At 45.4% G+C, this 14,505-nt stretch overlaps 1 protein-coding gene across 2 annotated transcripts in view; it reads left to right on the top strand.

Moving 5' to 3' along the window:
- Tbc1d2b (TBC1 domain family member 2B) overlaps nt 1-14,505 on the top strand; it is a 70,038-nt gene that overhangs the window by 41,536 nt on the left and 13,997 nt on the right. For both annotated transcript variants that reach the window (XM_057767538.1, XM_057767539.1), the window contains exons 4-9: nt 1,857-2,020; nt 3,366-3,601; nt 4,503-4,886; nt 8,986-9,096; nt 10,465-10,658; nt 13,574-14,068. In XM_057767538.1, coding sequence (XP_057623521.1) covers nt 1,857-2,020; nt 3,366-3,601; nt 4,503-4,886; nt 8,986-9,096; nt 10,465-10,658; nt 13,574-14,068 — 1,584 coding nt within the window. The remainder of the gene's footprint in view (nt 1-1,856; nt 2,021-3,365; nt 3,602-4,502; nt 4,887-8,985; nt 9,097-10,464; nt 10,659-13,573; nt 14,069-14,505) is intronic.

Genomic DNA, 14,505 nt, shown 5'->3' with positions numbered 1-14,505 from the left:
CAGGAGCAACAAGTGCCCTTAACCACTGGTGTTTTCCAAGCCCAGGGTTTTCTTTTTCAGCACTTACTAGCCATTCTTAGGCAGAGGCTCCTTGGCTAAAGATGGGTTACATGGTAGGGTTATGTCCTAGTAAGCCTAACAGTTGAAAATGCCAAAAGGCAAGCATGCATTTTATACACCTAGCCCAGCAAACACTGTGGTGTAGCTGCATGTATTCTGTAGAGTACCTGTTGTGCACCCTTGAACTCGTGCGGCTCACTGGAAGCCACTCACGGCTCGAGGGTGTCTTACTGCATAATCACTAGCCCAGCAAAATCCGTCTGCAAAGTGTGGTTCGAATGTGTTTTGCTTTGGAACCATCATTAAGTTTTAAAGAAAATCTTAAGTTTAACTTTACAAGTTAGGAAACTGCCTGTATTTTTCTTTTTTCTTTTTCAATTTGCTTTTCTCAACTCTTGATCATTTTTAAATTGAATTGTTTATCCATCTTATTGAGCTTTAAGAGTTCTTAAGTATTCTGGATATGAGCCTTTTGTCAGGTATATATTGACAAATACTTTTCAAAGGGGAAAAGTTTTAATAAACTTGATTTTTCTCCTTTTATCTTTTAGATTGTGCTTTCTGAGTGCTCTTTAGAATCTGTCCCACTTGGGATTACAGAGATGGCTTAGTCAGGAAATAAACTTGACCTGAGTTTGGACCCCCCCAGTCCCGTGTAAAAACCAGATGTTACCTGTAATCCCAGCACTGGGGAGCTGGAGATGGGCAGATCTCTGGAGTTTGTTGGCTAGCCTAGCCAAACGGGTGAGCCTCAGGTTCAGAGAGAAACTCTGTCTCAAAAAATGAACTAGAAAGTGATTGAGAAAGACAACTGGAGTTGACCTTTGGCCTACACATGCACGCTTGCATACATACAAAGATATATGTGCACATCCATACAGAAAAGAAAAAAACATGTTTATATGTGTGAAAAGTACTTTCTCCTTTTCTTCTAGAAGTTTTGTGTTTAGTTTTTTTATATTTAGATCCTTTAGGGGACTTTTTTGGTTTTATTATGGTTTGGGTTTGGGGGATGGGGTGTTTTGTTTTTGTTTTGAGACAGAATCTCATTATATTGCCCCGACTGACCTGAAACTTAGGATCCTGCTGCCTCAGTCTCCAGAGTGAGCCACAACAACCTGTCTATCATATATTTTGAATTAATTTGTATGTGTGGTATGAGGTAAGATTCAAGTTTCCTATATATAACCACTTTTTATAACCACATTTTCCTCCTTGAATATTTTACATCCGTGTTGAAGGTCAGCTCACCATAAGTGTAAGGAGTGGCTAACATAAATAATGCCGTGTATACTTTAGTGTCTCCCTGTATTTGTGCACAGGAATTTCATTTAGGAAATGCTACCATCTTTAGAAAGGCAGTTCTCATAAAAGTATATTTGTTGGTGAAAGTATAAAATCCAGTGTGAAGCTCCACGACTTGAGAATAGTTAATCTAATTGTACAGAAATTCAATGAGATGGATAGACTTTGATCTGATTAATTTTGATGTGTGACTTTTAAATAAAGGGGTTTTGTTGTTGTTATTGTTGTTTTGAGAAAGAAAGAAAGAAAGAAAGAAAGAAAGAAAGAAAGAAAGAAAGAAAGAAAGAAAGAAAGAAAGAAAGAAAAGGGAAAAAGAAAGGCTCTTCTCCAGTCCGTCTTGCTTTCCATGACACTAGATCAGTGGGTACTTCCTAGCAATGTGTATTTTCTTGTCTTCTATACTCTCAAAAACATTCGGTATTATCGAATCTTCGTTTTTAAAAATCTTATATACAATTGTATTTGTTTTGTCTTTTCTTGTTTTTAAATAGAAATTCAATGTCATCTTTCCGTCCTGGGAGAGGACATAGTGAGAGTCGCAGAACCGTGTTTTACACCAATGAAGAGTGGGAACTTTTAGATCCACCTCCTAAGGACCTAGAGGAGTCCCTGATACAGGAGGAGAGGAAGAAGCAAATGCCTGAGGGGAGCAAAGGTAGAGAATGCTCCTGTGCTCTGTTGCTCTCTGTGCTGCCATTTGTCACCTCTGGGGACATAATAGACACTTGGCTGCCAGAGTTCCTGGAAGCACGGTGTGCAGTAGAGCCGTGTGTTATGGCCAGGGGTGGAGGCAGTAATTCCTAAAGGTTTGTAAAGTGCTACAAGGAATAAATGTCCATCCAGCCCAGTGGCTGCAAACCTTTTCCAGGAGATAGAATACCTGTTATGTTTCTGTGCATCACAGAAATGCTGACTGAAGAAACTTTGTATTTATTAAGCCAGGCATTATGTCATATACCTGTAGTTCTAAGACCTGGGAGACTGATGCAGGAGGATTGCACATTTGAGGGCAGCCTGGGCCATGTAGCAAGACTCTGTCTCAGAAACACACATACACACACCACCTTTATTTACAGACATTTGAGATGTACTCAAAAGGAACAAAACATAGTATCATAGACTCTGAAGAACTGGTTAATAGTCTTAGTCCCACTACTGTAACAAATGCCTGAAGTAAAGTATGTAGAGAAAAGGTTTATTTGGGCTCACAGTTGTAGAGATTTTAGTCTGTGACCAATTGAACCCATCATTTCGGGCCTACGGAGGTGCTCATCATAGGGACATGTGGTCAAGAAACAGAAAAGCTTGAAGGGCTGGAGTACCACTATCTGGAAGACTTCCCGGTAAACCCCAGTTTTCATCACTAAGAAGGCTTGGGAAGACATGCTAGTCTGAACAGTCCCCAAGTCAGAAGCATGTGCCTCTGTTTGTCATGAAACCAGGCACAGCAGGTATCCAGTGCTACCGAGGTGCCTGATGCTGTTGCAGTCTCTGCCTGACCTACTGCAGAGCCACTGTGTGCTTCTAACAGCGCAGATGCCTTTGTCTCTCATAGCTTCAAATAATCAAAACTCCGTGGTGCTTTTATGTCTCCTGTTTGCATTCCTCAGGATGCATTTGAAGCCACTCATAAAAACATTTATTTGGATCATTTAATATATAAAATCACACTTTAAAAATGTGTCTATACTTTTTAAGAAACATTCCTTTTGTTTTTGGTTTTAGCCAAAAACAAATGAGTAAAAGTAAGAAGCCAAGAATTTACTAGTGTAACTCATCTTTCTGTAAAGTGTCCATGTTGTAGTCTTGTGTAAAGAGTACTCTGAAACTCCGCTGGCTTTACACCTATTGAGTATTCTCTATAATGAGGTGGGACAAAGTGACATCCGCTGCTCTGCTTTCTTCTTAGGTTGATGAGTCCACAGCCCCTCAGAGGGTAGTCTGTATGGATACCAGAAGAAGATTTGACTTGCTCAAAAACTTTTTTTTTTTTAACATAGGAGTCACTAGTTCGGGATTCCCCTTCGAGTTGGGGCGGCATCCTTACAAAGGAAAGCGCCCCTTGAGAGACATAATTGGGTCATACAAAAATCGCCACAGCAGCGGTGATCCTCTGATCGAGGGAACGTCACCCGGTGGTGGAAGCCTCGCTAAGCCCGTCTCTGAGATGCAGCTGCAGATTCAAAGCCAGCAGGAGGAGCTGGAGCAGCTCAAGAAGGACCTGTCCAGTCAGAAGGTAACTGTCTCTTGAGTTTTGTGTCCCTTCACCTGACCTCCCCAGGGGCCCTTCCCTGACGCGTGCTGCTGTGGCCGCCATCCTGTGCCCTGAGCTATGCCCATCCTTAATTCAAGGACCCTAGACTGTGTGGAGGGAAAGGAAGGTTGCAGGGTGCTGCTGTGTGCACCACACCCAGTTCCTCGGCCTAGAGGTCTCTGAAGTTTCCACGTCCTGTCAGGCAGTACTACTTTTCTAAGCTGGTCAGACCTTCTACCTAATTGTTGGATAGTTCAGTGATTCTTAGAGCCTGGATTTTTCTTCCCCCTCCCCCCACCCTGTTTTATCTTATTTTTAATTATGTGTGTGGGTATGTGAATGCAGACACCCTTGGATATCCGAAAAGGATGTCAAATCCAGTGAGCCTCCCAACGTTGGTTCTGGGAGCCAAGCTCAGAACCTCTGCAAGAACATCATATGCTCTTAAGTCATCTTTCTAGCTACGCCCCCCCCACACACACACACACATCCATTTATTTTTGAGACAGTATCTCACAGCGTAAGCTATGGAACAATTGATCCTCCTCCAGCACAGGAATTACGGGCATGTGCCACCTGACGGTACTTCATAGATCCCTTAGTAGTGATAAATATGTGCCAGGAACCATTGCTAATCACAGCCAGCACGTCCATTATTCCCAGCTTCCTATTATTGTTCTCTTCAGGCTGTATTTGTGGACTAAATTTCTTTCCTCTCTATTTTTGAGATCTTTCAAGAGGAAGTTTGGTATTAAAATGTTTCCAACAAAGTTTGTTTCCTCATTTCCTCAAATTCCAGTGGTTACTTATGTAACGTGGTTATGATTCCTGTTTTTCTCCCTGGCTCTCGTACCCTTCATCTCATCATCTTCTTGGTTCCTAGGAGCTCATTCGGCTGCTCCAGCAGACAGTCCGGTCATCCCAATATGACAAGTATTTTACGAGCCACCAAATCAGCCAGGGGGTCCCCAGGGACACTCTGGAGCTTCTCCACCAAAAGGACGAGCAGATCCTGGGCCTCAGCGGCCAGCTGGAGAGGTATGGCCTGGAGAAGGAGAGTCTCCAGCAGGAAGTGAGGACACTGAAGAGCAAGGTGGGCGAGCTCAACGAGCGCCTGGGGATGCTGATGGAGACCATCCAGGCCAAGGACGAGGTCATCATCAAGCTCAGCGAGTGTGAGGGCAGCGTGACTTCGCCCACCATGGGGCCCAGCTCTCCTTTGGCCACCCCAGCCAGCAGAGACCAGCTGGAGCTGGACAGGCTAAAAGTAAGGGCAGGGTGTGGGCTGGCTTTTTGGACAGAGATCCCAAACTTCGTTAGCTCCATCAGTTTTGATCCCTAGAGGTACTATCGTCAGCAAGCTAGTCTGGTAAGGGAGCAGAGCTGGGGGTGGGGCACAGAAACAGGCTTTGCAGTCAATTTAAAGAACTCCTTAGAAGCCCTTCCAGCACTGTTGCCATTGCTGCTATTGCCTGCCTGGAACCCTTTCAGCTCCTCCTGTCCCTGACTTAGGAGTATCTGAAACACCCCTTCCCCTCTTATTTATTCCCCTCTCAAGACTTCAGTGTACCATGGAACATATGGAGGTTGTCAGTTTCCTCTTCTGTTACATGAATGCAAACACAGGCTTAATTTGCACAGCTTCCCACAGGCCTGGGCAGTAATATTGTCCCAGTAGTCAGAGTAGGGCCAGCTGGGAAAGTGGGAAAAGGAGCCTGCTGGGACAAGGGTCAGTGCCTAACATGAGAAGTCCTGCTCTTGGAAGGGAGGACAGAGCTGTCTTCCCAGTGCCACCTTCTGAGATGGCCCAGGATGAGAGACTGGCTCCTGACCAGAAGGGAACTGGGGTGATAAGCAGCAGTTAAAGGAGGGGGAGCACTCCCCCTTTGGAAAGCAGAGCAGCCTGCATCTTATGCCTGTCGAGAATCCTATAGGTCCAGAGCAGAGAGCTGAACAGTTTGGGCGCTATGAGGAAGGCTGTAGAGAAGACCAGCACATCTTTGCTGTCAGCAGCTCCTGAGACTCTACTGGAGACGTTTTAGGTAGACAAACATCCCCTGGGACAAGGGGCGTTAGGTAGATCTGACTCAGCAGGTCTGTGACTCCTAGCCCATGTTTCCACACAGCCATTGTCTTCTTGCAAAAAAAATTGACTCTGGGTGTTTGAGTTTCAAATGGCGTTCCTCCTTGAAGGGCCAGGTGTGTTACTGTTGAGATTGTTAGAGAGTGTGAGTGGCATGGCTTCCAGCGCCTTCCATTGGCCAGCAGTGAGCTGAGCAAGTGCTGGGCAGGCTGGGGACATCCGCGTTAGGAACACTGAGACAGCGGCAGTGTGTGGGTGGTCTGTTTCAGTGACAACTCCCTTCGGATACTCGAAAGACCAACATGGTTTATTTTTGGTGTGTGTATGTGCACAGATGCACATGTGTTTGCAGGTCCACATGCCCAGGGGCGCTCACATGTAGAGGCTACATGTCGATATTCTCCCTCCATACCTCCCCACCTTATTTTTTTGAGACAAAGTCTGAACCAGTTGGCCTGGAAGCCCCAGCAATCCTCTTTCTCCATGCTCGCTGCACTAGGGTTATAGAAGCACCATCACACCGGCTTTTACACTTGATCTTAGCCAAAAGGCCGAGAAGCGATATCATCACACCGGCTTTTATGTGGTGTCAGAAACCCAAATATAGGTCCTCCTGCGTGTGCAGCAGACACTTGACTGGCTTAGCCCTGGCCACAGCTCCCAACAGGATTATTAATGAGGAACCAAAACACTTATTATATCAACTATAAAACAGCCTTTATTATTATTTTTTTTATATTTATAAGACAAGGTTTTATACTGTAGCTCAGACTGACCCAGAACTCACTGTAGCCCAGGTTTGCCTCAAACTCAAGTTATTTTGTCTCCATGTTCAGGGTGCTGAAATTACCAGGTGTGAGCTGCTGTGCTTGGCTGTTTTTTTGTTTCTGTTTCGTTTTTCTTTTTACAAGCGGTCTTAGTGTTGCCTGTAGAAGTCAGTTTTGTTTATATGCTCAACCGTAAATGTTTTGGTCCTTCCTACACATCCTCACAGTAGTGATACACTTAGTGTCTGCATTTGTGATGTGGGTTTTCCAGACAGCGTTTTTTGTTCTTGGAGAAGAGAAGTATATGGCACATGTTTTCCCAGGGAGCTAAGCCAGGGTATAAGAATGGGCCACATAGCTGCTATAACCACCGAACCTTTGAGACTCCTAACTTACCTCATCCAACATGGGCTGTCTCTCCTGTGTCCTTTTGTAGCTGGGGTGACTTTTGATGAGTCATAAGGATCTTTTTCCTCAACATTTCTCAACAACTTTAAAGCTGTGACTCCAAAGTCTACACAGTGAGGCTTAGTGGGGAAGCTTCTTAGCAGGCAGAGGCAGCCTGCCTAGCTCAGGACCTCACGTTGCTGGCCTTGGCTCTGCCTGAGCCTGTACTACAGTGAGATGCAGCGCTCCCAGAAGAGTGTAGACAGCTTGCACGGAGCTCAGTCATCCTTCCACAGTGAACTCTGACTGTGGCAGTGACCTCAGGTCTAGGCCTCATCTGTCAAACAGTGCTACCCCTGGGGTGTTACGAGGGCTGAAGGAAGTGGTCCACATCTGGACTGGACACCTTGCGGAGTGTTTACTGCCAGATGTTATTGTTATATCAACATTCTCAACAAAGTATTCTGATGGTGAGTAGTGAGAATTTACTGAGACTGGAGCACAAATTTTATACTAAAGACAAACCACACAGCCAGCGGAGACCAGTACCTGTCATTTAGTCTTTCTCCTCACAGTTCAGCATCTTTAGCTTCTTTCCAACCAACCTCCTGTTAACTGACCTGCCTTTTAATGATGTGTTTAGTCATTGTTTCCAAATATAGCATTTTTAAGTGCCAGGAGAGAGGAGAAAATGTCATCATTTGAGCTAGAAAAGGACACGTTAACCTTCTTTGGGGCCTGACATTTTCACTTACATACTTGGGTTGCTGGGGCGATGTCGGTACTGTGCAAGGGTTGGGTTGCAGGTGAGGAGGCTCAAGCACTCAGCCTGGTCCTCCGAGCTTAGAAGCTGACTTCCCAGCACAGTATTCAGCGAATGCATAGCCTCCCTGGCCTGGGTCTGTCTGGGAAATAATGTCAAGAATGGCTCCTGGGGCTCGAGAGGTCTAAGTGAGATCAAGAAGCTCATGTGCCTTGCCCAGAGTTCTGTGACCCATAGCACATGTTCCATGAGTACCAGCAAATCAGGGGCACCAGGGGCACCTTTCCAGTTCCTCTGCATCTCATAGAACAGTCTATCGGGAGACTGGGGGGGGGGGGGAGGACTGTTTAGAAATGGTCAGGGGCAGATGAGACTGTGGTTGCAAAAGATGGAATTTATAAGTAGTCTTTAGAAACCACAGTCTTCAAGATGCTTCTAATTCATCTTTATTTAGAAGCTTCCTTAGTTTACCATGAGGAACATCTAAAGGAATCAGTAAACCTCACTTCCAGAGACGTTGCGTGAGAGCTCTTTCCTGCCCACCCACAGCTGCACTTCAAGTGGAGCAGGGCAAACCTTGTGACCATGGAAGGCAGAAGCAGGGCCAGAACTCTGACTTGATACTCATACATAGATACGTCCAGGACAACCAAGGATTTATATAGAGAGACCCTGTTTTTACAAAACAACCTTGTTTCCAACTAGCTATGTTCTCTCAAATACAAAATAAATGTCACAGAAGTGAACAGGTGGGCACCCACTAGAGGGCCCGTTTTATTCTTGTAATTTGTGGAGTTGGTTGTGCCGGAAAGGAGAGCTTTACCACCGAGCTCCACCTCTGCCCTATTGTGCTTTTCCTTCAGCTCATCCCCAGCTTTGAAACTTTGCAATGTTCTCCAAAGTCCCTGATGCTTCATAGATTGTAGCATTTATCATTACATGCCATACTTAATTAAGGGCTTTTGTGCATTTTTATAGCCATTTTAAAATAGAAGCTATATGAGTAAAAACAAGAACCTACAAAGAATATGTTCAATTTCTCTGGTTGAAAGGAATGTTAAATTTTGCTTTTATTTCTCATCACCAACTTAATGGGTATGAATGAATTTAGAAAATACATCCTGCTTATTTCTCCTGAAGTCTCCACTGCTGAGTGAATGCTTTGTTCACCTGCTTCACTGCAGCAGCAGTCCCCACCTCCTCCTGCCGCAGCGAATGACCCAACATTCATCAGAACACGCCTCCAGACGTCTTCAGTTCTCTTTTAGAGCTTGCTCTCACTTAGCAGGACTCAGATATGCTAATGAGGTAGGATAATTAGCCAACATGCAACCCTCATGAACTGATAAATATTTTCCCCCTACAGGATAGTCTGCAAGGGTACAAAACCCAAAATAAATTTCTAAATAAGGAAATTTTGGAACTCTCCGCTCTACGAAGAAATGCGGAAAGGAGAGAGAGGGATCTGATGGCAAAGGTAAGTCAGGATAGACACATTTTACCACTTGGTGAGAGAGAGAAAACTTGTAACGGGAGGAGTGGGCTGCTTGCCGTCCTGGCTGCCTGGCTATCTTACACCTGAAATAATCACACAGAAACTGTATTCATTTAAACACCAGCTGGCCCATTAGCTCTAACTTCTTATTGGCTAATTCTTACATTTTAATTTAACCCATTTCTGTTAATCTGTGTATCACCATGTGACTGTGGCTTACTAGCAAGATTCTAACCAGCATCTGTCTCAGGCAGGAGATCCATGGCATCTGCCACTCTGTCCTTCTTCCCAACATTCAGTTCTGTCTACTCTGCCTACCTAAGTTTTGTCCCATCAACTAGGCCAAAGCAGTTTCTTTATTCATTATCCAATGAAAGCAACACAAACAGAATGAACTCCTACACCAGAAATTATATTTAAGTGGATGTGCTTTAGAAACTACCTAGCCACCACATTGGGAAAAACATGGCTACTGGCATCAAAATATATGTTAAGTGTGTCCAGTACATTTTCATTGTGGATAACAAAGAAATACTCTCACATGTGCACATGTGATCTTCTTCATACATTTTTAAGGAATTTTCTAAGGTGAAAATGAAGTGCAATTTGGGGTTCTCCCAAATTAAGATTGTCTAGCTTTTCATTTATGCTGTTGAAATTTAGTTTCACATCTGTGAAGCAGGAATGGTGAGAACATTACCATCTCCATAGATCCAGCAGGGTTGGTTTGAGAGTCAACCATGACTATGGCAGCAGAGGGCTTTCTAAAGTATAAGGGGCTTTCCAGCTGTGTGCTAGTGAGTTACAAATACCTGACACTTCTCCACAGCTGTGGTGTGTGTATGCTGTCTTTTGATGAACAGCCTTCTGAGCACATTTCTAAACCGTATTCCTGCATATTTGCCATGGTAAAGTTGATTTTTCTGATCAGGTAGCAAATGGGAACTAGTCCTGCCTGGACATGATGTCCTAACAAAGTTGGTATACTTGGGGTAGGGGGATTCATGGCCCACGTAACCAACTAGGATTAGACTTGACCTCAGTAATTGGCATACGACAAGTTTTGTTGCTCACTCTACCATGTTGAAGACTGGTACCTGTGCTTATCGGCGCTCCTTCTGCATCAAAACCCTTAGGAAAAAGAGGGCAGCCGTAGCAGGCTATTTTAGCTCTAAGAAGGTCTGTGGCATGATTAGCCTTTCACCTGTGCCTGTCTGCAGCAGGCTCACTTCCTCATGTACGGGGCATGCTGGCTTGAGCTCATTGTTGGCTAAGTTACCCAAAGCTTGCTTTTCCTGTGTTTCTCTCTGGGTGGGGGTAACACCTTACCTAACCTTATATTCTCTGCAGTATTCTAGCCTGGAAGCCAAGCTCTGCCAGGTAGAAAGTAAGTACTTGATACTGCTTCAAGAAATGAAGACACCAGTTTGCTCAGAAGAACAGGGGCCTACCAGGGATGTCATAGCCCAGTTGTTGGAGGATGCTCTGCAGGTTGAGAGCCAAGAACAGCCAGAGCAAGCGTTCATTAAGCCTCATCTGGTCAGGTAAATGTGTTTGATTCTGTCAGGAAGTCCACCGCTTTCTAAAGTTCCCTCTCCGCAGCAGTAGACACTCACGGGGCACTTACACTGGTCTGATCTGATGCCTGGGACAGCTGCTGTCAGGCCAGTGAAACACACATCATCATTCCCCTCAGAGATCAAGTGCTGGAGCTGACATCAGTCCACATCTGTTGATTCCAAAACCATGTCAAAGAGGCCACACCTCCGATACATACCTTCTTCTGCCGGGGCCAGTTTTCTAAGGAACGGGAACCTTTTCCTGACACACATGCATCCTGTCCGAGGGGACTGGAAAGCAAAGGGCCAATGAAGGGAAGCTGTTTTCCCTGCATGGGGAGGCAGTTTCTTTCTTTTTCTTTTTTTTTTTTTTTTTTTTTCTTTTTTTTGGTTTTTCGAGACAGGGTTTCTCTGTGGTTTTGGAGCCTATCCTGGAACTAACTCTTGTAGACCAGGCTGGTCTCGAACTCACAGAGATCCGCCTGCCTCTGCCTCCCAAGTGCTGGGATTAAAGGCATGCGCCACCACCGCCCGGCTGGAGAGGCAGTTTCTACAGCGACTGAGCGGCCCGAGACCCACATAGGATCTGAAACAAACCATGGGCCCACCGTAAGATGCACTAAGACTCATACATGTAAAATACTGCACTGTTTTTGCAGGGGTGAGGGTCATAGAACCTAGAAGTATATGACGGATCTCGGATTAAAAGCTCATATACAATATATTTTCTGACAAGTCCCAGAGTGTTGGAACTAGGAAGCTGCAGACTCACCTGGTGTACCCTCCCTTCTGCCTCTGTCACTCAGACACAGCACTGTTTCTGGGCCTTGCTCAATGGTCTCCTCACTGTCTTTCCTCCAGCCTGAGATGAAGCCCTTTGACATGCCTGGCCCCTCCCCAAGCTAACAGAACCTGCCAGCATTGACTGCTATTCAAATGACAGAAGTAAACTTTCAGAATATGAGCAGCACCATCGCTACAGCACACTTTTCTGTACCAGTGTGCCGGGCACAGGAACTGCTAAGTGCTCACAGGCAGAATTGTATTAAATGCTCAGTGCAGGTGGGCTTTGCCTCACTTTATGAGGTGTCTGAGTTAGAAGGTGGTATAGCATATCCTAGTGATACCCTACGACACATGGATGAAACCCCAGCCCAGGCAGCCAGAACCTCACATTCAAGGCTGCTTCCTCCACATCACATGTGGTTGCGTCGTTCATAGTTGTTGGTGACCTCCTGGAACTGTTCTGAAGGTGTGTTGCGTTCTTCCCGTGTGCATTTAGGAGTTTTTTCCATCCTTCCCTGCTTTGCGGAACTACACTAGATAAACAGACCACAGAGGCATTATTGCTTCCCTTCATGAAGGGCACTTAAGACCTTTCTAGTTTTCATAGTTACAGACACCATGGTCTATGTTCTGTGTGCCCAGCAAGAGTATATCCAGAACAGAGAAAAGGAACGCGATTCCTAATGTGGAGGAAGTGCACGCCTTCAACTCCACTAGATTTGATTTCCAAAGTTCCTGAGCATTATGTCAGAAGCTTTGTACTAGATTCCGATACTGCCACAACTAGTCACAGACTTAGCAGCAACTTTGCTGTCATAAAGTTCATGGGTCAGAAGGTAACATAAGGTCTTACTGATTGAAATCACAGTTTAATCAAGGACTGGCTCCTTTTGGATCTTCTGGGGAACAGTTCATTTCCATCATTAAAAACATTGGTAGATAGGGTTCCTGGTAGATATAAAGCGAGCCCTACATTCCATGGCTCACGGCCCCTTCCTTCTTTAAAGGGTCAGCGGCTGACCCAGTTCCTGCAAAGGCACCCGTCCCTCCTGCCTCCTCTGTCGTTTTCCTCTGATCTGTTCTTCAGCTTTCCCTTTTTCTCTTTGAAGGGTTCATGTGGCTATTGGGTCTCTTGGTAACCCAGACAATGTCCTTGTCTTAATTCTGTAACATGAGGACCATCTGCCACTATCTTCTCCTTGAATGTTGTCACAGATTTCAGGAGTAGGATGTTGACATCTGTGGGGCCATATTCTGTCCGCCAAAACCTTGATTAATATTCGTACCAACATCTTACAAATATACCCTCTTCGTATCTTTTCACCTTTGAAAATGATGCCTTGTGGGTAGGTATGGTAGCACACACCTGTGATCCCAGCTACTTGGAAAGCTGAGACAGGAGGACCACTTGAGTCTAGGCTGGCAAACATCACAAGATACTTTTTTTTTTATTAAAACAATACCTTATGCCGGGCGGTGGTGGCGCACGCCTTTAATCCCAGCACTTGGGAGGCAGAGGCAGGCGGATCTCTGTGAGTTCGAGACCAGCCTGGTCTACAAGAGCTAGTTCCAGGACAGGCTCCAAAACCACAGAGAAACCCTGTCTCGAAAAACCAAAAAAAAAAAAAAACAATACCTTATGAAGCATGAAGTTGTTCCAGGTGTATGAAGGCAGAAACATGTACATTGGCATAGCCACATGGTTGAGCCTCATTTTTTTCTTTTCATTTTCTTTGGTCCTTTATCTGAGACAGTGTCTTTCTAGCTACACCCAGACTTGTCTTGAACTTAGAATCCTCCCTCTCCAGCCTCCTGAACACTGAGATCGGCCGTGTACGCCCCTCTGCCCCACTTAGGTCAGTCTTGCTTGGTGATAGTGCCTGTATTTCCTTCCGGTTTTATCTGGTTTTATGGGAGTTTTAACCCATCTGACAGTGATTTTTTTTTTCCCTGTATGAATGGGGAGTTGATTTCATTAGACCTTTTCTGTGCAGACAGCCCATTGTCCTCATCCAGACGCTTGTGTGCTTAATGGACTGAAATGTCTCCTGTTACACTGCACCCTTTGCCAACAATGTGACGTTTCTACTGTCCCTCTTGTTATTTGTCCACAGTGAGTTTGATATCTACGGGTTTAGGACTGTCCCTGATGACGATGAGGAAGAGAAGTTGGTTGCCAAGGTCCGAGCATTGGACCTGAAGACTCTGTACCTCACAGAAAATCAGGAAGTTTCCACTGGGGTCAAGTGGGAAAACTATTTTGCAAGCACAATGAACAGGGAGATGGTATGCTCTCCAGAGCTGAAGAACCTGATCCGAGCAGGCATTCCACACGAGCACCGCTCCAAGGTATGGAAGTGGTGTGTCGACCGCCACACCAGGAAATTCAAGGACAGCGTGGAACCCGGCTACTTCCAGAGCTTGCTCCAGAAGGCACTGGAAAAACAGAATCCAGCCTCCAAGCAGATCGAGCTGGACCTGCTGCGGACTCTGCCCAACAATAAACATTACTCCAGCCCCACGTCAGAGGGCATCCAGAAGCTGCGCAGTGTCCTGCTCGCCTTCTCCTGGCGAAATCCAGATATTGGCTACTGCCAAGGCCTCAACAGGTGGGTGTCAGACCACTCTCTCCTGTGGTTTTAAAAACCTCCAGGCACCAGGCAGTACCTGGCAGCTCCCTCTCCTCCCAGCTAAGAAAAGCCTGTATTCTGTGGGGGAGGATCCCGGGATGACAGCAGGTGTTCATGTTGCAGTACCTCCAGCTCTGCAGCAAGCTTTCTTGATGACTGTCTTTGAATTGCCAGCCCACAGATAATGACCTGAAGACTTAATATTAATCATGAAAATTTAGCCTTTAGCTTAGGCTTGTCTCCAACTAACTCTTATAACTCAAATTAACCTGTTTCTATACATCTATGTTCTGCCATGTGGCTCAGGTACCTCTGTTATGTACTGTATGTCCAGCTTCTTCAGAGTCTCATTGGCATCTCTGGTATAATCCACAAGCCTAGACTCCTCCTCCTCTTCCTTTCTCTCCCTGGAAGTG

This window comes from Chionomys nivalis, chromosome 4, assembly GCF_950005125.1.
Source record: "Chionomys nivalis chromosome 4, mChiNiv1.1, whole genome shotgun sequence".
In the NCBI taxonomy this organism is placed as follows: domain Eukaryota; kingdom Metazoa; phylum Chordata; class Mammalia; order Rodentia; family Cricetidae; genus Chionomys; species Chionomys nivalis.
This window is presented reverse-complemented; position numbering and strand designations above follow the sequence as displayed.